This window comes from Eptesicus fuscus, chromosome 7 (genome assembly GCF_027574615.1).
Source record: "Eptesicus fuscus isolate TK198812 chromosome 7, DD_ASM_mEF_20220401, whole genome shotgun sequence".
Classification (NCBI taxonomy): Eukaryota; Metazoa; Chordata; class Mammalia; order Chiroptera; family Vespertilionidae; genus Eptesicus; species Eptesicus fuscus.
In genome coordinates, this window is record NC_072479.1 from 92,295,633 (window position 1) to 92,323,557 (window position 27,925).

The window sequence follows — 27,925 nt, forward strand, 5'->3', positions numbered from 1 at the left end:
ATTAAGTACATTAGCATACATGAACTTAACTTATATTCCCTTTTAAAGTTAAAAACTTCCCTAACATTTTTTAAAAAGATTTCTCTTTGCAACTTTCAACTATGTAATTAAGTATTATTAATTATAGTCGCCATGCTGTACATTACATCCCAGGACTCATTTATTTTATAACTGGAAGTTTGTACCTTTTGACCACCTTCCTTGACATTTTATGCACGGTTACACTTGGAATCTATTCTGTCCCTGAGGTGTCAGTGTGGTAGTTTGAGGAAACCCCCAGAGATTTGTTTACATTCACAAATGGTAGTTTTTTGCCACAGAAATGTTAATGCAAAGCTTCTGGATGGTGTTTTTGAAATTCCTTAATTAATTTCTTTCTTTGTTTCAAAGAGATACTGGGGTTACTAGTAATCTCAAGAGCCAACTGGTGAAGATACTGAGTTGTCATTTCCTTGTGTTTTTCAAATTCCTTGTATGTCAGGCGTTGGCAAAATGTGAAGCCTTAAAAAAAGTCCATGATCTCATTCATTTATGGATAATAAAGAACATTACAAACTGTTGAACAAAAATAGACAGAGGCAAAGAAGCATCGAACAGACTGTCAAATGACAGTGGGAAGGTAGGGGAGGATTGTGGAGGGGTAAGAGATCAAGCATATAAGCACAACCAACAGACGCAAGACACTGGGAGGGGGGTAAGGGCATGTGTGGGGTGGGGGGCGGGGAGGAGAGGCTGGTGGAAGGTCAATTGGAAAAAAAAAAAAGGAGACATATGTATTACTAAAATTAAAAAGAAAAGTACAATAGGAGAAGCAAGTTAAAAACAAAACAAAAAAAGTATTTACTCAAACTGGCCTTATTCTAGATTCCCCCCCCCCCCAAATATTGTAGATAATTGTACTTACTATACTCAATTTTTTTAAATAAAAGAAAGTTTATTTAGAAAGTCACAGAGGTAGGAGAAGTGAGTGGTAGAAGAAATGGGCTCAGGAAACAAGTCTCAGAGGCAAAAGAAGGACCCTTGGAGCTTAGGAGAGAGAAGGGTAAAGGTAAGGTGCCTTGGGGGTGGGGGAAGGAGGAGGGAGATGGGAAAGGTGGGGTGTGGAAAGCTCAGTATACTCATATTTTGCTTCAGAATAATAATACTGTATCTTCACAAGTGCTCTATATTTAGCAAAAACACTTTTATTTTACATACATTATTTTGATCTCCAAAAAACCCATGCAGTATAAGAAGCAGTGAGGAACTACTCCCCCAGTTTCTAGAGGAATATAAGGAATTGAAGTGACATGGCTAATGAACTGGAAGTGTTGGGTAGAAAAAATGTTTTCCTCTTTGGGCCCCTGGCTGGGCCTGAAAAGTAAACTGACAAAGACAGATTAGCAGGAGAAAAGCATACAAGTCTACTTAAAAATACAAGTTACTAAATCACCTCTTATTAATTGGCTCCACATGGTCAGTGGCAGTCCTAACTTTCTGCCACCTTAAAATCACCACCTTAAAATGGAATCCTTCTTAAAATCATGTATTTCCTTGGCTTAATGAGTACAACTTCACCTAATTCCCCTCCTAACATTTCACTTCTGTCTCATTGATAGATTCCTATTAACTTACCCTTTGACCATTAGTGTCCCTTAATGTTTTATCCTTGGACCTCTTATTTTACTCAATATACTCTAAACAGCCTCAATCTCCACATGCTCCCAATCATTTAATTCTAGCTCCTATTTCTTCCCTGAGCTTCAAAATTGCACATCCAGCTTCCCTGCTGAAAATCTTGACCAGTATGTCCCACATGTATCAAAAGACCAAAACGGATTCAATCATCTCCCTAAATGTGTTCCTCTTCCTGTTTTTCTATCTGAATCGGTGGCAGTCACCCCACCTGGAAACTTGAGAGTCACCTATGAGTCACCTATACCTCAAACCTGTACCCTCCTCTTCGTCCCTCTTTCCGCTGCCACAGTACAGGCCTATGCAATTTCTCACTTGGAGCACTGTAGCCTCCTATTTAAGAACCCTGCCTCCAGTGCCCCTGTCCAGCTTGTCTCCAAACGGCAGCTACGCATGCTCTATCTAAAATACAAATCTAGCCATATCACTTTCTTAAAAATAACTTTTGACGTCTCCCAAATGCCTAGTGAATTCCATGGTTGCTAAATAAGGTCCTTCATAACCTGACATCTGCCTGTTTCTCTAGTTTCAATTCCTGGCAACCCTTTGGCTGCAGTTTCTAGCACTTACTTATTTTTGCTCACAATGTTCCTTCTGTCCAGAATATCCTTCACTGCTTTTTTGGTTTAGCTAATATTTACTAATTCTTTAAGATTCCTAGTAGGCATTATCGCTTCCACAAGCCTAGCCTGATCTCCTCAAATGAGATCAGGTAAATTCTCCTCCTCCAGTCTTCCATAACCTCCTCTGGCTCGTACACATCCCTATTATATTATGACTAGAGGCCTGGTGCACAAAATTTGTGCATGGGTAGGGTCCCTAGGCCTGGCTGGCAATCAGGGCCGATCCAGTTCCCCACCTCCCTGCCTCCTCCTTCCCTTGCCACCCGCGTACCTCCACCACGCAGTTCCCCCCTACCTCTCCGCCTCTTTGCCTCCTTCTCTCCCTCAGCACCCCACTGCCACTGCTGGTTGCCCGCCATGTCCTGCTCCACCCCCTGGTGGTCAGCGCATGTCATAGCAAGTGATTGAACTCCCGTTCTCCTGGTTGAACTCCCGAGGGGACACTTTGCATATTAACCTTTTATATATATAGGCTAGAGGCCCGCCACACGAAATTTGTGCACGGGTACATTCTCTAGGCCCGGCCTGCGACCAGGGCCATCTTCCCCAGCTGCCAAAGCTGGCCCCGCCCCCCGCTGCCACCCACCCCCGGTTCCTCATTTGCCATCAGGTGATCGGAGCCTGACGGCCAGGGGATGGGACCCAGAGGTCGGCTGTTCCTGCCTGCTCACAGGCCCTACCCTGACCATGGGTGGCCATCAGGCGATCGGAGCCTTCTGGCCAGGGAAAGGGACCAACAGGTGGCCAGTGTGCCTCATAGTGACTGGTCCAGCGGTTGTTCTGGTCGTTCTGCCGTTAGGGTCAATTTGCATATTACCCTTTTATTATATAGGATAGAGGGCTAGTGCATGGGTGGGGGGGTCGTGGGGTTTGCAGGCCAGCCCTGCCCCTGATCGGGGTGGGGGTCCCTGCTAGGGGGCAGGGCCGGCGTGGGCGAGGGGCCACAGTGGTGTGCAGGCTGGCCATGCCCCTGGCTTTGTCAGGAAGGATGTCCGGAATGATGTCTGGAAGACGTCTGGTCTATCTTGTCTAATTAGCATATTACCCTTTTATTAGTATAGATTGCTTTATAATGGTTGTCTCTCTCATACATGAATTCTTCCACTGAATTTATTCACCAAATATTAAACGTCTATGTGCTAGTCACTTTGAGCATTGGAACATGAGCTTATTGCAAGCAGAGACATTATCTTACATATCTTAGTATTTTTTGGTGCGTATACAAAGTCTGACATGTAGTAAATATTTAAAAAAATCTTTGGTGAATAATTGAATGGATAAATATTTGATATCAGGAGCATTTTACATCAACTGATGAATTTCAAGTAATCAATTACTTGGTAAGAAACTCAGATATGGGGAAAAGAGAACATGAGAGAAAATAGCTGAGAAATCCCAGTAGCTCAGGCAAATAAATGTATGCCCTACTCTGAATGTTTTTTTCTAAAAATTAGAATGCCTTAGAAAACATCTTTTAAAGGAATAAAATGTTAACTAGTTGGCCAAGTTACTTAACCTCTCTAAGCTTCAGTTATCTTATTTATAAAAATGGGATAATAATAATACCTACATAGATTATTGTGTAGAATAAATAATTTCATAAATCCATGTTAGTGCCTGACACATAGTAGGCTCAACATTAGTGTCAACTAATATTAAACATTAGTGGTATTTAATAGTTATAGTTTATAATATATTATTAATTTAAATATTAAGTATTTTATAACTACCCTATGAAGTAGTTATAAAACTATGAAGTAGTTGCTATTATTTTTCCCATTTCATAGGCGAGGAAGCTGAGGCATAAAGAGGTTAAAGGACTTGCCCAGGCAATTTGGCCCTGATAACCCAGTTATGGCAATTATGCTATTTTGTCTCTCGAATGACAATCTTCGGAAATTTGCATTAAAACTATTTTTTTAGTTTAAAGAAATCCTAAATTAGGGAATCAGCTGAACTTCCAGAAGACACTGAGTGAAAAAAATCATGGAGCCTACTCAACTGCTGGCCAGGCTCCTCCTCTGTAAAATTAGGTCATTTCCTAAAAGAGAGGAGGGAGGGGGAGAGAGAATGAACAACAATAGGAAGACTCAGAGTCAGAAAAGGAGACAACAGAGAGAGCAGGAGCCTGGAAGCAGCAGTGGGTGATATGCTGAAGGGAAGGTGAGACTTGGGAGCAGAATGAGAGAAAGTGTTCACCTTTTTAGAAGAAAGGTAACCAAGCGCTTCCAAACAAACAAACAAAAAAACCTAGATATTAACAAGTAGTCTGAATGTACCCACCTTGTATAACATTATATATTTATTACATACTCGGTCCCTCCCAACTTACTTGGCTATAACTGTCGTTGATAAAAAAAGGAACAAGTGTGAATCAATACCTGATACGGCATCTGGATCTTCTCCATGCAGAAGCTTCTTCAGTTTCTTCCTAACCAGGTCCAATAAAGTAACTGGTGTCTGCATGAAAACAGGGATTTTCAAATATTTAATATGATTTTTTTTTTCTATCCAGAAACATAGATAAAAACTTAATGGTTTGACCAATGAGTGGGGAAAAGATTCCAGCTGGGGAGAAGGGGTGGGCAGCAGACCTCTGAATTATAAAAGGTATGAATTCTTGAAATTTTTTTAGAATTCTTACAGTTGTCTACTTTCATGTGTGAACTACATCTGAAACTAGGTTAAACAGTCATTAGTGTAATGTTCTATAAAAAATTATGGTTCTATAGTATCCCTGATCTAAATTATCTTACATTGTAATTACATGGTAAGTATGTAAATAGTAGCTCTAAAATACATGAAAACATTATTATCTTAAAATGGGTAAATGCTCCTTTTCCGGGTTTTGGTCACACAAAGGTAGTCCCAGACTATAACATGTATCCCCTCAGCTAATATTGCTACAGCGGGCATCCCTACACCTACCAATGCTGAACCTCGTGTCTACACAGCTTCTTCATCCTGGACCCCAGGCTGCCTTTACATTAGCTTCTATACTCTTGCCAATTTCGAGTCATGAAGCTGTCATCAATTCATTCTGTCATTCTATAAAAATTTAGTGAGTGATTGCTATGTTCTAGGTGACAAACATCAAGTTTCTGAATTCTTGGAGCTTACATTCTCATTGAAGAGAAAGATAATTTAAAAAAAAAAAACCTGCAAATAATAAAAAACACACAACCAAAACCACAAAAAAATTAAAAAATCAGCAAATACATAATCTGTTTTCAAGTAGTGATAGTGCCATTGAGTAAGCATGAAGCAGGGTAACAGGCCAGAGTGAAGACGATGGGTAGCCATCCTACTTGGGAAGGGCTTCTGCTGAGAGTAACATTGTAAGCAGAAGCCTGAACAGATGGGAAGGAGTGAGCCATAAGAAGATTTGGGAGAAAAATGTTCCAGACAGACAGTAGACAGCATAGAAAAAGCCCCGTAACAGGAAAAAACTTGGCACATTTGAGAGCCTCCATTATAAATGCCGCCATCTCAGCCTCCCTGAAATACCTCCTGCCCTAATCTCCAGAAACCAGTCATGAGAGGGCTTCTCCCTGCTTCCTGAATCCCACATCCGCACTTCCTTCAGTCCACGTCAATTCCTTTTCTCCTTTGTGGCCTGCTGCAAAATTTAAGCCAGTTATGTTTCATTATAATACTGTTCACTCTTAACATGAAGGGAAGGTCAAAAAATGAAAAAATCCTTTCTAATTTCTTGCCTGTATGTAGGAAAGAGGAGAATTCATTTACCCAGAGGAATAGGCAGGATGAGAAAAAAAGAAAGTGGAGAGGCTAAGTGCTAAGGAAGAGGGAGAGGAAATGTTCTTTCTAAATTCCTAGTTGAAATCTGGGACCCATTTTACAAGTAAACTATAGACATGAGTTTTGATTTAGTGATTGTAGAATTAAACATTTATGTAACCTGGGCTGTCCAACCTCCATTTATTTCAACCTCCATTTATTTCATATATATATGAAATAAATAAATATATGAAATGAAATATATAATATTTTTATTGATTTCAGAGAGGAAGGGACAGGGAGAGAGATAGAAACATCAATGATGACAGAATCATTAATCCGCTGCCTCCTGCACACCCCCTATTGAGAATCACAACCTGGGCATGTGCCCTGACCAGAATTGAACATGATCTCCTGGTTCATAGGCCAACGCTCAACCCCTGAGCCACACCAGCCATGCCATTTATTATATACTAGAGGCCCAGTGCATGACATTTGTGCATTTGGGGGGGGGGGGAGGGATCCCTCAGCCTGGCCTGTGCCCTCTTGCAAGGGAGTGGGCCTAAGCTGGCAGGTGGACATCCCCCAAGGGGTCCTTAGCGCTGCCGCCCCTGTGCTGCTAAGCTTGCCAGCCATGAGCCTGGCTCAGGGTTTCTGGCTGAGCGGCGCTCCCCCTGTGGGAGCGTACTGACCACCAGGGGGCAGCTCCTGCATTGAGTGTCTGTCCCTGCCCCTGGTGGTCAGTGAGTGTCATAGCAACCGTTTCACAGTTTGGTCAATTTGCATATTAGCCTTTTATTATATAGGATTTTGATAAAAACAAACAAACAAAAAAACAACTATATACATAACAACTGACTTACAAATGAGTTTCCAGAATATATTTCATTCAAAATTCATAATATGGGGACTATCTCTTGTATATTCTAATTACCACCTTTTTCTCTGAAATAATAGAAAAGAAACTTCAGTTCAGGTTGACAGAACTACAAAATTTGAACCAATGTTTATTTCTTAGGACATGAGACAAAATTTTTAAGCAAAAAAACTGAAGGAAACAATTTTTTTGTACAGGCTTTGGAGAAATACCACTAAAAGTACCACTGTCAGTACTAAAATATAGTAGTGAGGCTAAAAAACAATCATTTTCTTGATATATTTTGTGAATCTGACCACATTTTACTAATTCTATTGTTACCCCTGTTTCAAGTCACTATATCTCTTGCCCAGATTATTACAACAGTCTGCTGAAAGATGTTCCTGCTTTTACCCTTGCCTCTCAACAATCTATTCTCAACACAAAAGCCACAGCCTATCTAATAAAAGAGTAATATGCAAATTGACCATCACTCCAACACACAAGATTGGCTGCCCCCATGTGGACACAAGATGGCCACCACAAGACGGCCAGCAGGGGAGGGCAGTTGGGAGTGACCAGGCCTGCAAGGGAGGGCAGTTGTGGGCGATCAAGCCTGCAGGGGAGGGCAGTTAGGGGTGACCAGGCCGGCAGAGGAGGGAAGTTGGGAGTGACCAGGCCTGCAGAGATGGGCATTTGGGGGGGGTGGGGACCCAGGCCTGCAGGGGAGGGCAGTTAGGGGCCATCAGGCTGGCAGGGGAGCAGTTAGGCATCAATCAGGCTGGCAGGGGAGTGGTTAGGGAGTGATCAAGCTGGCAGGCAGAAGCGGTTAGGGGCAATCAGGAAGGCAGGAAGGTGAGCAGTTGGGAGCCAGCAGTCCTGGATTGTGAGAGGGATGTCTGACTGCCCATTTAGGCCCGAACCCAGATTGGAGAGGGTGCAGGCTGTGCTGAGGGACACCCCCCCCCATGCACGAATTTCATGCACCGGGCCTCTAGTCTATCTTTATAAATGTCAGTCATATCAGGCCACTGTTTTTGCTCAAACCCTCCAGTGATTCCCCATTTTATTCCAAGGAGGAGCAAAGTCTCTCCGATGGCCTACAAGGGCCCCCACATCTCTGACCTCATCTCATACTACCCTCCATTCTGCTCACCACTTCACCACTTCAGCCTCCCCCAGGGCCTCTGCTCTAGGACCCAATCTCTCTCCCCCAAACCACGACTCCCACCCCCGCAGTCATTTGGTTGACTCTCTCTCTCTTCCAGTCTTTGCTCAAATTTTACTCTCTCATTGAGCCCAATCTTGGCCACCCTGTTTAATACTATAAGTCTCCAGTCATCCCCACTCTAGCACCCATAAGTCCTCTGAACCTGCTCTTTTTTCCTCTTTCTATTGCATTATTGCCCCCTATCAAACTATAAGACTTGACTTGATGATTGTGTGTACTTTTTTATTGTCTGTCATGCTCACCTGGATATAAGCTTCTCAAGGATCCTCATCTTCGTGTTTTGTTTGCTGATGTATTCTAAGTGCCTAAATAAAACAGTGCCTGGCACATAGTAATGCAGCAGAAATGGGTTGAAGGAATTAATATATTTTCAAATATTGACATTAAGTCGGCTTCCTTCTCTTTAGTGGGTAGGGGAAGAGAGCATTCCTTCAAACTTTGCACATTACAGGCACTTAATAGATTATTTATTAAGTGAATTACTTGCCTTTTTTGCTTAACAGAAATAGCTTGGTACTAAATGTGCCCAGGCAAAATGCCAGAGATACCTTGAAGAGCTCAGAGTGATATTCCAGTAGAAACCAGATGAGTTGTTCTGCCCGTACTTTTGATAATGATTTGGTTTGAAAAACTGCTTTGGCAAGAGTTTTCAGGACAACCGTTTTATTATCATACTGTAAACAGAAAGATTACATTATCTCGAACAGTTATTTTTTCTTTTTATTGAATTTATTGGGATGACATTGGTTAACGAAGTTATACATGTTTCAGGCGCACAATTCCACAACACATCATCTGTACACTGTATTGTGTTTACCACCCAGTCAAGTCTCCATCCATGACCATTTATCCCTCCTTTACCTTCCCCCATCACCTCTCTCCCCTCTCACCCCAGCAATCACTACACTGTTGTCCGTCTGAACACTTTTTAAAATAATAGCCCCAAACTGTCACATTGTTATATTTTGTTACCTGTTTTTGTAACGTGTAGGCATTAGGCTCTGATGCAATAGCCATAAAAGTAAGTAGCCGTCCTAATTCTTCTCTATTGTTGGCAACAACAATCTTAGAGTTGTGTTGCCTCCAGTGTTTCAGTTCTTATCTCACTTTCTGTTACATGAGTTACCAAGATGACAAAGACTGGGACGAAAAATGGAGATTATAGAATTTAGTAGCCAATTAAAATGCTATGATGCTGTATTTGACTTGTGGATTCTTTTTTACAACTTAAAAGTTTTTGTTATGAAATATTTCAAACATACAGGAAATTATTTAATATAATTCTATATATGCCAAACACCTGTGTAATTACATCCAGCATTATCAAACTGTATTTTGTTTTCAACATGGAATTATATAGCCACCTACATAGCTAAAAAAGTTGCGATACTATGTCACTCAATTTTTATTTTGCTAAAAGGTCACTAAATACCACAGTTTTCTAATCCTGTATTATATCAAAATATGTTTCTTAGACTGTCCCTGTGATATAATTACCTTTGATATAATGTTCTATAGTGCATTAGTTATATTGGATGGTACAATTTACATGGCAGGCAACATTAGTGAAGTGAAAAAAGACTCCATGCAGTACCTTGACACCACAGAAGAAAATATTAAAATGTTATACTCATATAACATATAACATTTATTCAATTTGTACCTTTAAAAAGTTTTATTATGCTAGCCAATCGCTAAGGACTGTGAGCCTAAGCTCCAATCAAGAGTAAGGGACAGCCGAAACCGGTTTGGCTCAGTGGACTGCCCACTCAGCGTGCAGTGAGGTTAATTCCCCCTTAACCTCATCTGCCATCTTACCAACCCCCAGGTTATTGTAAGTTTTCTTAATACTGTCTCCCTTGTTTTGACTTATTTAGTGCTCATATCTTATACATTCCCACACAGTCTTACATATCAACTTGGAATTAATGTGTGTGTATGTGTACAAAATGAGAGAAAATAGAGAGCACAGATCAAAGTTCATTGACATGCTTGCTCTGCACCCCTTCTTCGGGCACCCTGTATTTCCCTCATCACACTTTTCCTAACTTGTTGACAGCCTTTGCTCCTCCAGGGTGCAAACAATGCTCGTCTTGCTTCTCTCATGGTTTGACCAAATGTAGTAAAGGGTTTAACCGCTAATGAATTGTGTATGCATTCCTCTTAATTGCCCTGGGTATGGGGCTCTTCTTTCCACTGTCAGTGACATAAAAAGGAGAAAACCACAAGTCGATGAAGTATATAGTCAAGAGGAGTAAAGCAAGAGGTAGCTTAGTTTGTTTTGAAAGGCAAATGGCAGGGAGATGTTTAGGAGGGGCTTACACAATGGACAGAGGATACGTTCATTAGAAGATGGTATTGGATTAAAAAGAATAAGGACTGGTAGTGTAGAGTATAGCACCTTTGGTTAATCTGATTATGGTTGCAAAAAATAAACTAAATGTTATTGGATCTAAGTTGCCTCACTTGTCTTGTTTGACGTAATTGCTATGTAGAAGGAAACTTTTACAGGGAAGAGAATAGTGAGTCAATATGCCAAACACACTACTTTTATTATATCTGAAAAGTCAGTTCTTGGAGACAGTAAAAAGATCAGTGGTTGCCAGGGGTTTGGGGGAGGGGAGGGAGGAACAGGTGAAGCATAGAGGATTTTTCTGTGTGATACTATAATGGTAGATACATGTCATTATATATTTGTCAAAGCCCCTAGAATACACACCAAGAGTGAACATTAATGTAAACTATGGGCTTGACAATGATCTATCACTATAGTTCCATGGATTGTAACAACCATTCTGGTGCAGGATGCTGACAGTGAGGAAGGCTGTGTGCCTGTGGGGCAGGAGTATATGGGAACGCTCTATACATTCTGCTCAGTTTTTGTGAGCCTAAACCTGTTCTAAAAAACAAAGTTTATTTTTTTAAAAGTCAGTTTTTCATTACAAACTTCTGAAAAAAAATAATGAAAACCAATTACCTTCTTTTGAAAGCGGGAGAACAGGTTTGTCAACTGTGATATTTGGAGGTAAAGCCAGATTCCCACTCTTTGCATGAATAAGTTCCTTAATTCTTTTCTCACCAATTTCTGTGCTAGAGGATTTGAAATTATTTCATCTTCTGGTCTGTTAAGAAATAATATGTGAAATTTTTCATTATATACAGGACCAAATTTTCAAATAACAATTTATTAAACTTAATCATATATTCCCTAGTTCCAAAAAAGATCTCAGGCAGCTTACAATAAAAGACACAAGTAATAAAATCTATATATATAAAAAGCCAGCCACCTGAACACCATAACAACTGGAATGACTGGTCCCTTTGACGCCCACTGCAGCCAGCAAACCAGCGGATTGGGGGCTGGGGCCAGCTGGCCAACCTCCCTCGGCCCCTCCCCCCAGTTGGCCTCGCCCCTGATTGGCCTCTCCCACCCCAATCAAGGGCAGGGTGGCAGCCAACTCCGCCCTCCCCCCATCCCCCCCACTCAGCCGGCCCCGCCCCTGATTGCACCCCCCCACTGCAATAGGGGGCGGGGCTGGCCAGCCCACCTCCTGCAGTCCCCCCCACTCCCCCTGGCCCCACCCCCAATTAGACCCTCACCCCATCAGGGGATGGCCTGCCGGCCAATAGCCTGTGGCCCCTCCCCCCCAGCCAGCTCCACCCCCAATTAACTCCCCCCCACTCTGATCAGGGGCAGGGCTGGTGGCCAACCACCCATGGCCCCTCCTGCAGGCTGCTGGCCCCTGATTGGCCTCCCAACCCCATTCTGGGGTTGGACCGGCTGGCCCACCACTGACAGCCCCTCCCCCCAGCCAGCCCCACCCCATCAGCCCCCACCATCTCTATTGGCCTGTGGCCCCTCCCCCCAGCCAGCTCTGCCCCTGATCAGCCCCTCCAACCAATCATGGGTGGGGCTGGCGGACCCACAGCCCACAGACCCTCCCCACAGCTGGCCCCGCCCCCAATTGGCCCCTCCACCCCAATTAGGGGTGGGGCCCTCTGGCCAATCACCCGAGGCCTCTCCCCCCAGCCAGCCTGGCCCTGATTGGGCCCCGATTGGGGCGGGCCGGCAGGCCAACCTCCTGCCGTCTCTTCCTCCCAACAGGCCCGGCCCTAATCCACAGGACCAGCCGGACCCCACCAAATTCGTGCACTGGGCCTCTATTATTTAGTTATTAGATAATAGAATTTCACCAAAAGAGGACAGATTAGGGTTGTAAATAGAGAAAAATATATTATAAAGAATAATTATAAGGTGAACATTGTTACTATGATAGAAAATTTTTGCACAGAGTTTCCAGAAACCTTGCCTTTTTTTTTACTTTGGGTAAGTCATTTTTCAAAATTAGGAAACATACAATTCATCACAGGATATAAAGTTTTTCCTGGTATAAATTCTGCAAAATTTGTGCTAATGTCCTCCACCACAGTTTTAGAGCAAATGCTGAAATGCTGAATTTTTACACAGTTATTTCTTTTATTGACTTCTGAAAAATTCTGAAAGCATAATATTCAATTTTAGCTCAATGACAACTGTTCTGCCATAATCTAAATACAATACAGTATTTCGATTAACACTAACCTTAAAGATTTCTTTGCATTTATTTTATCTGTTAATCCATTCTCAGCATCCTTTTTTCTTTCACAAAAAAACATAAGATGATTTATTGCCTAGAAACCTATGGAGTCTATTGTTTGAATCTTCAAATTCCAATTCCTTCTCATTTTTGAATAGCTTCACTCCTACTAGTTGAAATACCTTATGGTTCATTAGAACTTGGCAAAGATGAACTCCTTTAAGACGAGAGAGATCATTACTACTTAGGCACATATTTTGCATAAGATGACTTAATACTACACCAAAAGCATCAGAACCAGTAAAACAGTCTTTGTATGTTCGTAAATGATGCCTCCTTCTTTTTATTTCCACTTGAGTCTGAAGGGAATGAATAATATCATCCTATAGCTGAGTAGCTTGAAAAGGACCAGAACATCCTGAAAATTGAAACAAAACAAAAAAACCAAACACATAAATTACACAAAATTATTAAAATAAGTTTTTCAGTTTTGACACCTATGCTTCTTTTAAATCCTCACCTGAGGACATGTTTTTATTGACTTTAGAGAGAGAGGAAGGGAGAGAGAGAGGAGAAAGAAACATTGACTGGTTGCCTCCTATATTCGCCTGGACTGGTGATGGAACCCACAACCTAAGGTGTGTGCCCTGACTGGGAATGGAACCTACAATCTTTTGGCGTAAAGGGATAATGCTCCAACCAACTGAACCACCAGGCCAGGGCAACCTTATGCTTTTTTGTTGTTGTTGTTAATCCTCACCCAAGGGTATTCTTCTGCTCCCCCTGACCCAGGCTATTTTTTCCATTGATTCTGGATAGAGTGGAAGGGAGGCGGGGAGAGAGAGAGAAACATGGATGTGCGAGAGACACATCGATTGGTTTCCTCCCCCACGATACGGATGGGGCCTGCAACTGAGGTACATACCCTTGACCACAATTGAACCCATGATTCTTCAGTCCCTGGGCTGATGCTCTAACCATTGAGAAACCTGCTAGGACAACCTTATGCTTTTTTTTTTTTTTTTTATGGCATATCTGCTGCCATTGTTAAGTTTCTACTCCTCCAATCTTATGTAAACTATACAATATTTACTAAGATTGCACCAAGTTTGGGTGTGATGGATGGGGTAGGGTTGGAGTGGGGTGGAGAAGGTGAAAAGTCTGTGAGTGGTGGAGACAATGATATTTTCCAATGGACCATCTGCCTTGAACCGTCATTAAACACGTGGGCTGGAAGAAATAGGAACTTGTGCTCAAGGAACTTGCCATCTAGTACTTCAACCCCTGGTAGTTCTAAGTGCAGCAAGTGGACCAACAGCATTGGCAACAGCACTTACAGGAAACGCAGATTATCAGGCTATTCCTGAATCCACAGACTGCGTTTTAACAAAAATCCCCAAATGACTCGTGTGCACATTAAAGTTTGAAAATCACTGCTTTCCTGGACTTCCCAAAGAGGGTAGTTCGGAAAGCTCCATCAAGGTCGGATCTTAGTCCAGACCAGAGAGGGCAGGAGCACAGGGAAGGGGCGGGGCCAGGGAAGGGGCGGGGCCAGGGAAGGGGCGGGCCCGGGAAGGGGGCGGCCCCCAGAAACCTGAGGTGCAAAGGGCCAAACCAACCGCTCCCCTCAGCCACCCTCCCCTAGAGCCTAATGTTTGGTTAGGGTACCTGTCCTCCTTTTCCGGCAGAAGCCACTTCCACGGCTTACGAAACGCGGACCCGCTCGGCCCGGGGCCGGAAAGCTCGCTCTGGCTGCCAAGGCTACGAAACCGCGGAGTCGAAAGAACCGCCATTCGCTCTCGCGCCGGCCCCGCCCCCGGCCCGAAGCCCCGCCCCCACCTGATCCTCGGGGGGCGGAGACCAAGGTAGCCCCCGCCCCCCGCCCCTTCCGGACCAGCGGGAAGTGACGTAATGCCCTGGCCGGCCGGTCTCTGGGTCTCCTTCCCTCTCCCTTACTTTCTCCCCAGTCCCTCCCCTCCCCTCCCCCTTCCCTCCTCCGGCTCCAGCCTGTGAGGGCGCGCGGGTGGAGGAGGCTATGGAGTGAGCTGGCTGCTTCCGCCGAAGCCGAGCCGGAGCCACCTGGAGGCGTTCGTCAGGGCAGGGGAGACGAGCCCAGCACCGCCCCTCCCGGGAGAAGAGAAGAGGTGAGTGACCGCCCCCCCCCCGGGCACCGAGTGACCTCCCTCACCGGCCGGGCTCCGCATGGGCTTCCAAGGCCCGCGACGGGGAAATGGGGGAGGACCCGCGCCCGGGCTAGGCCTCCCCAGACCCCCGGTGCTGGCGGCTGTTGCTAGGTGACGGGCCTGCGGGCCGAGGGCCGGGCTGGCCAGGCTGGCCGGGCGGTGGGCGCCCGCGCGCAGTGGAGCTCGGGGAGCGGGTCCGAGAGGCCCGAGCCCCCGGACGAGGCCTGGAAGCGACGGGAGACCGCGGCTGGAGCTGTCTGCCGCCGGGAGAGCTCCCCGCTCCGGCTCGGGAGCTCGGGTTTCCGTCGGCGAAGTCTTGGTTCCCTTTTGGGAAATTGGACACTCCTTTGGGGACTGGAGGAGGCAGCTCCCCTCGGTGCTGGGGTCCGCCTCTCTGATCACCGGGGTCACCCCCCCAGGGCCCCAGCGCCCGGCGTCCTTTTCTGACAGTGGCTCCGGTTCTGGAACGGAAGGTTATTGTGCTTGAGGTGGGTGGGGCAGGTGTTTTGTTAAGACTAAAAAACGCCGTCCACTCGAGGTTTTTCTAAGCGGGACAGAAAGGATGGAGGGCGGTTTAGACCGATAAAGCTTGCAAAAACTTCTTGCGATACGAATGAATACATACCTATGATTAGCAATTAAGGAGACCAGTGCTGTCAAGTCAGCTCCTGGAACAGGTTTCATGAGGCTCCAGACTTAAGCGACTTAAAGGCAGTAGTGACTTAACAGTTGTAAATTGCAAGCTGTTTTTTTTTTGTGTGTGTGTGTTTTTTTTAAGTTGCAAGCTTTTTTTTTTTTTTTTTGTAGATCAAATTCAGGTATTGTCTGTATGATGATTTGTTTTACAAATTGGATTCATGTGCCTCTCCATTCTGGAACATTAACATAGTTTTACAGCCTGTCCCTGTAAAACCCCCTCATGCTCTGGTAATGGTTTGAAAGTCAGGTGCTTGAAGCTACGTTTTGAACTTTGCAGGTGCTTTTGTTTGGCTTCCTGTCTTATTCTTTAGTATGAATGTTAATTTTTTTTAAATTTAAAAATGATTTATCAGCTGAGTATAGGTAAAATTCTTATCACTATTAAACTGTACTCTTAAAAGACGCTTCTGGGGCATTGTGTAAAAGAAAGGAACCTAAGAAAGGCGAGGACCTTAATTCTTTTAGATCCACTTTACACATATGCAGAAACCTCAGAAACCTATTCTTTTGTCTCTAAGACCCACAAACAACCAATAAAATAAATACAAGCACATTATACTTCCATACAACAGAATATTTCTGTACAAATAACCCTATAATCGTGAATAACTTAGTCATGATCACATGTTTGAAATTCATGATTTTAACCTCCCCCCCCCAAAAAAAAATAGGCCCTCTTATTGTGTTTAACTCAAGTGACTGGCTTCATCATCTATCATCCTATATAATCCTCCTATATAATAAAAGGGTAATATGCAAATAGACCCATCTGAGGAATGACTGGTCGCTATGATGTGCACTGACCACCAGGGGGCAGATGCTCAATCAGGCGCTGCCCTCTGGTGGTTAGTACGCTCCCACAGGGGGAGCGCCTCTCAGCCACAAGCTGGGCTGACGAGCTGATGAGCTGGCGAGCACATCAGCCGGCCTCCTTGGCAGTGTGCTAAGGATGTCCGACTGACGGCTTAGGCCCGCTCCCTGTGGGCCTAAGCTGTCAGTTGGACATACCCTGAGGGCTCCCAGACTGTGAAAGGGCACAAGCTGGCTGGGCTGAGGGATGTGCCCCCCCCCTCCAGTGCATGAATGTCATGCACCAGACCTCTAGTTTTCTATAAGAGGAGAAGTGTGACAGCTTCCTCTTTCTTGTGCCTCATTATCAATCTCTCATTAAGTCCTGTTGATTGTGCTTCTTGAATATCTGTCTGTCTTCATCTTCGCCACTAGTTCCAGCCACGATCATCTCTCATCACTAGCCACCTAATTATGGTCTAGCTGCATTTACGGTGCCTCCTTCTAGGTTTCCACCCCATACTGAGTGACGTTTTAAAAATATAGATCTAATCATATTGTCTCCAATATGTCTCTTTCAGTGACTTTTCATCATTGTTTATAAAAGAAACTAAAGTTCTTAACAGCCTATTTGGGTCCCCTTATGTCTGACTTTCCAACCTCATCTCCACAGTGCTTTGTGGCATTCCTTTCTTCCCTAGTCACTCTGTTCTGCTTCAGGTACATGGCTTTTGGTTATGAAGCTTCCTCTGCTTGGAAATGCATTTCCTTTCCTTTTCATCCAGTTAATGCCAACTCATCATGCAGCTCACTTCAGGAAGACTTTCCTGATTAGGATAGATTCTTCTAATTATGTGTTCTCATAACACCATTACAGAGTTGCCATATTTATTAATACTTAATAACTTAATGAGATGTTCCTCATCTTCTGATACTGTGTAAGTGCTTAATAAATGTTTGTTAAATGAATGAATTCATTGAATGCTTCCTAAATATTCCAGGAATTGTAGTAGACATTTTACATGCCTCATCATCTTTAATCCTCAGAGAAATCACTTGAAGAATGGGTGATATTTTCCCCCTTTTTTAAAAAAAAGGTTAGAAATAGTGTTAGGGAGGTTAGTTGGTGGTTACAGTGTATTAAGTATTAGAACTGGGATTTGGCCCTAGCTGGTTTGGCTCAGTGGATAGAGCATCAGCCTGCGGACTGAAGGGTCCCAGGTTCCACTCCAGTCAAGGGCACATGCTCCGGTTGCAGGCTCAATCCTCAGTAGGGGGCATGCAGGTGGCAGCCAATCAACGATTCTCTCTCATCATTGATGTTTCTATCTCTCTCTCTCCCTTCTTCTCTGAAATCAATTAAAATATATTAAAAAAAAAAAAAAAGAACTGGCTTTCGAACTCAGGCTTTCTTGCCACTGAAGGTTGTGTACTGAATTATATAACACTTAATTCTCACACTGCACATCAGAATCACCTGGGGGAGCTGCTCAGTATACAAATGCCCTGACTGCACATTTATAAATTCTGATTCGAAAGGTTTGAGATACTATATAAGCATCTATATGGTTTAACAAGGTACTCAGTCATTAGATGTTATTAGATGTTCAGTAGAGTTTGAAAACCATTTGTCTTAGACAACACTTCAGTATTTTATGAATACCAGTTTTCACATACTGTACTACCATATATTTCAGATTTTATATGTTCTTAAATCAAGAAAGAACTGTAGACCCAAGGAAGGGTCTTTGGTCACTTAGTCAAATTTCCTACCCAGTTATTCCTTTCTGCCTTTTCTAGCCGAAGAATCTGCAACTCCAGTGCTTCTACATTAAAAAACAAATTACAATAATTTAAACAATATGATCGATTTACTGTAGTAAAAACTAAACCAGGTACATGGTCTGGAAGTACCTTCAAAAGAGTTGGATATAGCCGAATCTGGTTTGGCTCAGTGGATAGAGCATCAGCCTATGGACTGGAAGGTCCCGGGTTCGATTCCGGTCAAGGGCATGTACCTTAGTTGCGGGCACATCCCTAGTAGGAGGTGTGCAGGAGGTGGCTGATCGATGTTTCTCTCTCATCGATGTTTCTGGCTCTCTATCTCTCTCCCTTCCTCTCTGTAAAAAAAAAAAAAAAAAAAATCAATAAAATATATTAAAAAAAAAAAAGAATTGGATATAACCTCTCCTCAGATCTTACTTATTGTTCACATTACTAATTTGATATTTAAGCATATGTTTCCTTATGATCTCTCATGTTGCTTTTTAAACTTTATTGCACAATGGTCTTAAGTTTGTAAGCAGTGATGGAAACAATGTTTTACTTCTTTCTCCTTGTTGAATGGATGTGTACTTCATAATACATTGCTAAGTCTCTTCAGTGATTTATATTTATTTCTTAAAATCGGGTTTGTCTTCTGTAAGTAATCTGTCCTAGCTCAACTGATAATATTAGATACTTCCTGTGGTTGTAAAGAGAATGTTTGTACTCAGCTGGTATAATCTTTGTTTTCTGAGTAAGATTAAGCATGACTTCTGTGCTAGTATAGGCCAAAGAATGGTAGTAGCCATTTTCAAAAAAACATCTCATTAAATTATTAAGTATCTTTTTAAAACTTCTAATCTCTGAATGCTCCCACAGGAAAAAGAAAACATGTATTTCAAGAATGTTTCTCAGGATCATCTTACTTTAGGTATAAACAGATAAGTGCTGCATATGGGAGTATAGGTATAAAAAATTTCCCCAAATTTTATGAAGCATTTTACCAAAGGTACTTATGTCATGTTAATGTAATTCTTATTTCAAATTATAAATTTCCATTTATGAATGCTTAACTATTAAAATTACTATAGACGTGGTAGTCTTTTATTTTTAATTTTTATTATTTTCTAATTTTATTGATTTTAGAGAGAGAAGAGGGGGAGAGAGAGAGAACATTGATGTATGAGAGAAACATCGATTGGTTGCCTTCTGTCCCATCCAAGACCAGGGATTGAACCTGCAACTTGGGTATGTGCCCTGACCAGGAATTAATCTACTACCTTTTGGTGTATGGGACAACCCTTTAACCTTTTGCACTCGGATGTTGAGTGTGACTCGACACGGTTAGCATTAGAATAAAGGAATCAAGAAAAAAGTAAGCGCGTGCAAAGGGTTAACCAACTGAGCCACACCGGCCAGGGTGAAATTATATTCTTTTATTTTTAGACATTTACATAGAAAGAAATCTTAGACCTTGGTACCTCTTTAAGGAACAAAACAAACTATTTTGAGCTCATTTGTATTAATTTATATTGTTCTTTGTAGTCAATGTGTAATATTTTGTGCTTATTGAAAGTCTAGTCTCTGTTAGGTGCCATGAGATGAACAGTTACTAAACATAATTTCATCATCAGATGTAATCACAGTAACCTTTTTATTTGCATTACAATATCTACACTAATAAAAGAGAAACATTCAAATTAACCATCACTCCGCTACACCCACAAGTCACGCCCACCAGCCAATCAGGAGTGAGTATGTAAATTAACCCAATCAAGATGGCGACTGGCCACAGAGCTGGAGCAAGCAGGAGGCTTGGGTTGCCTCGGTGATGGAGGAAGCCAAGCTTCCCACCTGCCCTGGCTGGCCCTGGCCTCTGCTCAAGGCTACAAAGTTTCAATTATAGAAGATAAACAAGTCCCAACAAAAATGGCGGCAGCCACGGAGCTGAAGCAAGCAGGAGGCTTGGGTTGCCCCGGCAATGGAGGAAGCAAGGCTACAAAGTTTCAATTATAGGAGATAAATAAATCCTCAATACTTGCTTCCAGCCGGCCCTGGCCTCCACTCAAGGAGGTGCTGAAAAAAAATAAAAAGGAAAAAAGGAGGGGCTGGGACCTTGGGTCGCGGGGGGGTCATCAGGCCAGGATGGGACGGCAGGGGCCGTTGGGGGTAAGCAGACTAGCAGGGGGGCCAGTTAGGGGTGAGCAGGCCGTCAGTGGGGGGTCAGTTGGAGGTGATCAGGACAGCAGCGGGGGCAGTTTAGAGTGAGCAGGCCAGCAGGGGGGCAGTTGGGGGTGAGCAGGCCAGTGGGGAGGGAAGGTAGGAGCGAGCAGGCCAGCAGGGGGGGGCAGTTGGGGGTGAGCAGGTTTGCACGGGGGGCAGTTGGAGGTGATCAGGCTGGCGGGGGGGCGTATTTGGGGGCGAGCAGGCTAGCAGCGGAGGCAGTTGGGTGCGAGCCGGCCAGCAGGCAGAGTGGTTAGGGGAAATCAGGCAGGCAGGCAGGCAGGTGAGCGGCTGGAGCCAGCAGTCCCAGATTGTGAGAGGGATGTCTGACTGCCAGTTTAGGCCGATCCCTGTAAACCAACAGTAGGACATCCTTTGAGGGGTCCCAGATTGGAGAGGGTGCAGGTCAGGCTGAGGAACACCCCCCTCCCCCCGTGCACGAATTTCGTGCACCAGGTCTCTAGTTTCTAATAAAAATGCAAGTTCTACTTTTCAGTATTTTCTTCTTGGCAAATTAAGAGACTCTTTTTGCACTTGTGTTACTTGAAAATTCAGGACATATTTTTAGCATGAATATAATTTTAACTACTATATTCTTGCTATGTCTAGAGTTTATGAGTAGGCAGAACTGAAAGAATTGCCAGTTCCTTTAAACTACCTGCCATCAGGTACTATAATACTCAACCCACCTTTCATCAGGTACATGTAAAATGTAGTAATACAACAGATTCACCTACTGGTTCTACTAAAAGCCAAGTGATGGCTGAGCCAGATGGTAGAAAGGTATAATCTTGGGATCATACTGAAGCTGTCTCAAATCTTATTTTGGCTGAGATTTAGGAGGAGAAGATAATTGAATTTCAAGTGAATTCTTGTGGTGTACAAGGGGAAATGGCTTATATGAATATATATTTCTGTCATTTATAACTTTGTGTTTGGAAAATATAGCTTATTTCTTTATTCATTAATCAAGTGAAAATCTGAAAAGCTATCACTTAGTTTAAGAAAAGATATTTAGACTAGGTTTTTTAAATGTTAAAAGGTTATTGCTGATAATTCAAAATGTTTTTTTACAAACTCATTCAGTTTATCTGTCCTTAATTTTCTGTTGCTCTCATGATACTCTTCTTAGGTCTCCTTGGGTTACCATTTTCAGGCTCATAGTCTTAACTACTGCACTGCTTATAAGGTCATGGTGCCTGAATTTTGATCTTCAATCAAGAAGTTTTTTCTAAGTTTTTGGCCCACATATTTGAAAACCTATTAGATATCTCCATATGAAAATCATTAAGGCAACTCAGATTCAATCTATCCAAAATTGAGTTCTTCCTCCCACAAAAGACAGTTGCCTGCTTTAAGTCTTGCCTTGGTAAATGGTTTCACTCTCCACCTAGACTCTGAAATTAGACACCTGATGGGATTCCTAGTTTTGTCCCTTCCCTTTAATTGGCCAGTAAGTTTTCTTAATTCTGATGCATACTTGTTTCTTAATTTTTCCTTTCTTCCCCTTCCTTATAGCTATTTTCTTAATTCAGCAACTTCTCTTTTAAATTTTGATGTATAATATATTAAAGGACATAATGAAATTTAATATCTATTCTAATAAAAGGGTAATATGCAAATTGGTCATGACGCCCTCACAGTAACAACTGAACAGCAGGCTGCTTGGAGCAACCAGGTTGGCAGGGGGGTTAGCGAGAGATGATCAAAGGACAACAGCAGGCTGCATGGGGTGACCAGGCCAACAGGGGGCGCAGTGAGGGGTGACCCAGCTGGCAGAAGGGCAGTTGGGGGCGACCAGGCTGTAGGCTGGCACGGGGGGCAGTTAGGGGCGATCAGGCTGGCAGGCAGAGGTGGTTAGAGATGATCAGGCTGGCACGGGAGTGGGGGGAAGTCCTGGATTGTGAGAGGGATGTCCCGGATTGGAGAGGGTGCAGGCTGGGCTGAGGGGACCCTCTCCCTCCATGCATGAATTTTGTGCACCAGGCCTCTAGTTAATTATAAAGTAAACATCCATTTAACTAGCACCCCGTCCACTCACCATCTCTTTCCTATCTTCTTAGTCCCTATTTCCTAGTGTCTTTTCTCTTTGTATTCTTGCTTTGTATTCTCTCTCTCCTCCCTTCCTCTTTTCTGAAATACATATTGATATTCTCTTTAGTCTTGCCATATTCCTTACTTTCACCCCGAGTATATCATTCACTCTTCTTAATGATTGATCATCTCACCTCATGCCTGAAATCCGTCTGTGGCTTATTATAGCTTGATTTCTTACTACTTTGATACCCATGGCGATCTCACTTTTCTAAGTCTCCTCTCCCATACTTCCTTCTTATACTCCAGCTTTTATCTGAACTGTTTATTACTCCAGTACTTCTACCATTCACGATCTAGTTCACTCCTACTCACCTTTAAAGACATCTCTAGTATTACTGTTTGGGGGAAACTTGCTTCCATTTGTTCCTCTTCTTTTTGTTCCTGTAACACTGTGCATATACTATATTCTTTAGCATTTTATCACATTAGGCTAATGCTATGGTTGGCTTACTTCTTTCTCTCTTGCCCATTGGATGGTAAGATCTCTCATGACTTATTTTTCTTTTACTTCTTTCTTCTCAGTTTCTTACATGGTGTCAGGTACATAGTGGGTCCTCAATAAATATTAAATAATTCACCAGATGAACTTTCATGTCTATTCCTACCTTGTGTACTCTAGTGTTGATTCTGTTTAGATTATGAATAGGCATCTCAAATTTGAATATAAACTCTGAAAATATCCTTTGTTTTCATTCTGGACTATTTGTAGTTTTCAGATCACATCATAGTCTTTCTCTCCTTTATGTCTTGGCACATCCTTTCTGGAATGCTCCTTCCCATTTTTTTCTACCTGAAAAACACTTCATTTTTAAGCCCATTTTTGTGTTCCCATAAAATAACATTGTGCATTCATACTTCTAGTGAGTTGCTGTAAAATTTTGGAGGTCTGAGTCTGCTATTGGACTGAGTCCCTAAAGAGCAGATATGTTTCCATTTACATCTATATTCCCAATGTCTAACAAGTATATATTGAGGTGTGTTTTATGGCCCAGCATATAGTCTGTCTTAGTGAATGTCCCATGTATACATGAAAAGAAAATGTATTCTGTTGTAGAGTGTTTTAGATCAGATTGTTTAATAGTGTTGTTTAGGTCTTCTATACCCTTACTGATTTCTACTTGGTCTCTCTGTCCATCTGTTACTGAGTGAGGAGCCTTCTAGTCCAACTATAATTGTGGATTTGTCTCATTATTCTTTCAGTTTTGTCACTTTTTGCTGCATTTATTTTGAAGCTCTCTTATTGAGTGTGTACACAGTTAGGTTTGTTATGTCTTCTTGATGAATTAACTTTATCATTATGAAATGTCCCTCTTTGTCTTCAAGCCTATTCTGTCTATTAATATAGCCATACCAGGTTGGTATATTTTCACATTCTTTTACTTTTAAGTCATCTTGTAAAGTGGTTTTAAAGTGGGTTTCTTCTAAGCAGCATAAGTTGGGTCTTCCTTTTTTTTTTTTTAAAAAAAAATCTAGTTTGACAATCTGCTTTTTAATTTGAATTTAAAATGATTTATACTTAATGTTATTATTTATATGGTTGGATTTAAATCTACTGTTTTTAGCTCCTTTCAAGCTTTACATGGTTGTTTTTAGTATGAAGGAAGATTCAGACTCTTTACACCACTGTATGTCTTAAGCAGTGGTTCTCAGCCTTTTTAACCACGACCCTTTAATACAGTTCCTCATGTTGTGGTGACCCCCAACCATAAAATTATTTTCGTTGCTACTTCATAACTGTAATTTTGCTACTGTTAATGAATCGTAATGTAAATATCTGTGTCGCAACCCACAGGTTGAAAACCGCTGCTGTAGAGCCTAAGACGATTGGAAAACACAGATATTTAATATATATATTTTATTGATTTTTTTTTACCGAGAGGAAGGGAGAGGGATAGAGAGTTAGAAACATCGATGAGAGAGAAACATCGATCAGCTGCCTCCTGCACACCCCCTACTGGGGATGTGCCCGCAACCAAGGTACATGCCCTTGACCGGAATCGAACCTGGGACCCTTGAGTCTGCAGGCCGACGCTCTATCCACTGAGCCAAGCCGGTTAGGGCAGAAAACACAGATATTTACATTACGATTCATTAACAGTAGCAAAATTAGAGTTATGAAGTAGCAACGAAAATAATTTTATGGTTGGGGGTCACCACAACATGAGGAACTGTATTAAAGGGTCGTGGTTAAAAAGGTTGAGAACCACTGTAGGGGTCCAGGTTACATAGTTGAGCAACATTCATATCAGTGTCAAGTGTAAATATGTCTTTTTCTTCCTGGTCTATGAGAGTTGAGGTTGCAGAGAACTGTTTGGTTCCTAGACTTAAATTTGCACGAAAGTTATGTTGGGTTCTCAGAAGACTAAACCATCATGTAGCTTTTATCTCTGTAGGATTGTTTTGCTGAATGTTTAGATATATTAAGCTTTTCATACTAAGTAATGAATGTTAAGTGCTTAAATAAGAATAAAGAAATGATCAGAGCTCCCCTATCCCCCTGTGTTTCTAGGAATTATAATTGCCCAATATTGCAGCCATGGAGTCCATGCTTAATAAGTTGAAGAGTACTGTTACAAAAGTAACAGCTGACGTCACTAGTGCTGTAATGGGAAATCCTGTCACTAGAGAATTCGATGTTGGTCGACACATTGCCAGTGGTGGGAATGGGCTAGCTTGGAAGATTTTTAATGGCACAAAAAAGTCAACAAAACAGGTAAGTTTTCATTGAGTCCAATTGGAAAAAACACATGCTAATAAGAATCATAACATGCATGAATGCATTTTTATGTTAAGAAATGCCAAAAATTATGGGTTCTTTAGTTCTCATTTTGTCTGATGAAGTCATACAAAAACAAATGCTTTTAAACATGCCTTGAATCTCCTAGTTGTGAGTATATTGTTTGATATATCATCTCATGTTATAATTAAATTTTGTTTACTTAATAAACATATCAACTGCACAAATGATTATGTAGGTATTACATTTTAATATTTAGCAAAGTATGTTTTAGAATAAAAATTGTCATGTTGCTTTTCATATTTGTCAATAAGTTATTGGGAAAATAAGCAGTTAAATTTTTTCAGCATTAAGTGCATTCTTATGTAGTGTATTCTCATTCCCTCTTTAATTTTATAGCCTTCTTGAAAATTGACTCCTATAATATTCTTTTGCATTTAACCTGAATAAGTTTTACCATCAGAAAGGGTTATATTGCCCTAACTGGTTTGGCTCAGTGGATAGAGCTTCAGCCTGCAGACTGAAAGGTCACAGGTTCAGTTCCGGTCAAGGGCATGTACCTTGGTTGCGGGCACATCCCCAGTAGGAGGTGTGCAGGAGGCAGCTGATCGATGTTTTTCTCTCACTGATGTTTCTAACTCTATCCCTCTCCCTTCCTCTCTGTAAAAAATCAATAAAATATATATATATTTAAAAAAAAGGGCTATATTTGTAGGCTATAATCAGTACTAACGTGTCTTGCTGTATACTGATTTTAAAGTTATTTTAAAACTAACTGACCTTTTAGTGAGGAGTAGTTTGAATGAGTTGTAGTATTATTTTCTAAATTTGATTTAGGAGATCCAACAGATTGTTCTTAGAAATGTGGAGGATCATTAGTGTTAAATTTTACTGCAGCTTTCTGTTGGAATTGTTAAAGAATTGAAAAACCTTCCCGTTTAAGGCCTCCGTAGAAGTATGTTCTTTAAAAGGAAAATATCACCATTTCTAAAAGTACTTTACTTCCCTAAAAGTGAAACATTTGGATTGTAAGACTTATGGGATTTATTACACGAATTTTCTGGTGACTATCACAGTCATATAATTGTGGATATGTATTATTTGTCACTTTTCCAAAATCAGCTTATTTCCCAAACAAGTCTATTTAAGACCAAATTGGCTTTGATAATACTTTTATGAAAAGTATTGCTGGCATGTGGTTTGTATCTGACCTGCAAATCTTGTTTTTATTGCCATTTGGAGGGAGTCTTTAAGTACAATATTGATTTGTGTCCTCAATGCTGACTGATTTGTCATTTTTTGAACATTGTTTTCCCTTTAAATTCAACAAAATTTCATCCACAAAGTAAGTGGTTTCTTGAGTATTGACTACTTAAAAAGCTCATGAAGTTTGAAGTCATGAAGCCTGTAAATGACCAACCTCCCACAATAGCACAAATTGCTTTTACAAGTAATTATATAAGGGGAAAGTGAAAAAACACCAAATTTACTGAATTTTACATTACTTTTTAAGGATGTGGCAACATAATAGTGTCTTAGTGCTTAACCAAAAGTGTCCTAGGTATTTGTGTTTATATTAGTAGTTCATACGCTGACATCCACTAATAATGTTGGAGCTGCTGCTCATAGAACATGAGAACAAGGCACAGATAATAGGTCATTGGTTAACTACTGTACAGTAATACAGCAGTTCTTAATTGCTGACTGCCAGAACTGGGTTCTCTTAGGAAGCTTTACTATATTTCTTGCCCCTTCACCCCCAAATTTATTGCTTTGAGGAAAAATATAGTTTTGAAATATTTCATTGTTCTCTATGGATGTGGTTTTGAAATGTTTTTCTTTGCCTCTTTCACACCTTATGGGTCAGAACTGATGATCCTATCTGGACTACTGGCTCATTCTTGAAGGAATAGCTAAGTCTTTACCCACCTGGGCACTGAATTGGGAATCACAGAAAATAATCTAGAGTTTTGCTATTCAGTATATTTAGTATGGTAGCCACAAGCTATATATAGCTATTTTAATTAATTGAAATTATATAAAATTAAATTCAGTTCTTTAGTTGCACTGGTCACATTTCAAATGCTCCATAGCCACATGTGACTGGTTTTAACATATAGGACAAGATATAGAACTTTCTGTGAACTTATAGAAACTAGAAGGAAAAAAACAAAGGAAAATGATACTTTCCTTAGTCCTCCCCCTCCTTACTTCCCCCTATAAAGGGACATTGAGACTGAGAGCATCTTTCTTGATGTAGCATGCAGTGTACTTGATTGCAGTTGTGTTTTACTGGTATAGCAGAATATATGATCTTAAATTTGACTTTGACTTTGAGGTAAACACTAGATGGACTTTGGGCTAAGAGATTCGAATACCTAGTTTTAATCGTTAAAAATAAATAAGGATGTATCTTATCTCTTAGTCTTCTCAAAACCACCTTATTTTTAACTTAATCTAAATAAAATTTTAGATTTTGCTTTATCATTTTGAGAAAGAAACATTGTTGCAAAATCGCATGAAAAAAGAGTATGATGCTTGGCAGTCATCACTGGCCTGTCATGAAAGACCCATGCAATAGAGATCACAGGGAACCACTGTGTTTAAAAAACCATCTCTGGTGGCTTGACGGATAGGTTAGTGGAGGTCATGACTGCTGTTAGGAAACCCTAGACACATTGGTCTACATTAACTTAGATTTTATTACTTAAACCAGTGGTCGGCAAACCGCAGC

General features: G+C 41.7%; 2 protein-coding genes across 6 annotated transcripts in view; one reads left to right on the forward strand and one right to left on the reverse strand.

The window, feature by feature from the left end:
- Positions 1-325: 325 nt before the first annotated feature.
- Positions 326-22,647, reverse strand: DEPDC4 (DEP domain containing 4). The gene is given in 13 exon segments (XM_054718632.1): positions 326-501; positions 4,679-4,757; positions 8,671-8,796; positions 9,095-9,191; positions 9,193-9,262; positions 11,100-11,210; positions 11,213-11,244; positions 12,705-12,775; positions 12,777-13,117; positions 14,368-14,404; positions 14,406-14,538; positions 15,003-15,206; positions 22,586-22,647. Coding segments are annotated over 13 exon segments (1,539 nt in total).
- Positions 14,614-27,925, forward strand: part of SCYL2 (SCY1 like pseudokinase 2) — a 53,109-nt gene continuing 39,797 nt past the window's right edge. For 4 of the 5 annotated variants that reach the window (XM_054719400.1, XM_054719402.1, XM_054719401.1 and 1 more), the window contains exons 1-2: positions 14,614-14,843; positions 24,964-25,167. In XM_054719400.1, coding sequence (XP_054575375.1) covers positions 24,991-25,167 — 177 coding nt within the window. In that variant the 5' untranslated portion in view covers positions 14,614-14,843; positions 24,964-24,990. The remainder of the gene's footprint in view (positions 14,844-24,963; positions 25,168-27,925) is intronic. The other variant, XM_054719404.1, reaches the window with a different exon arrangement.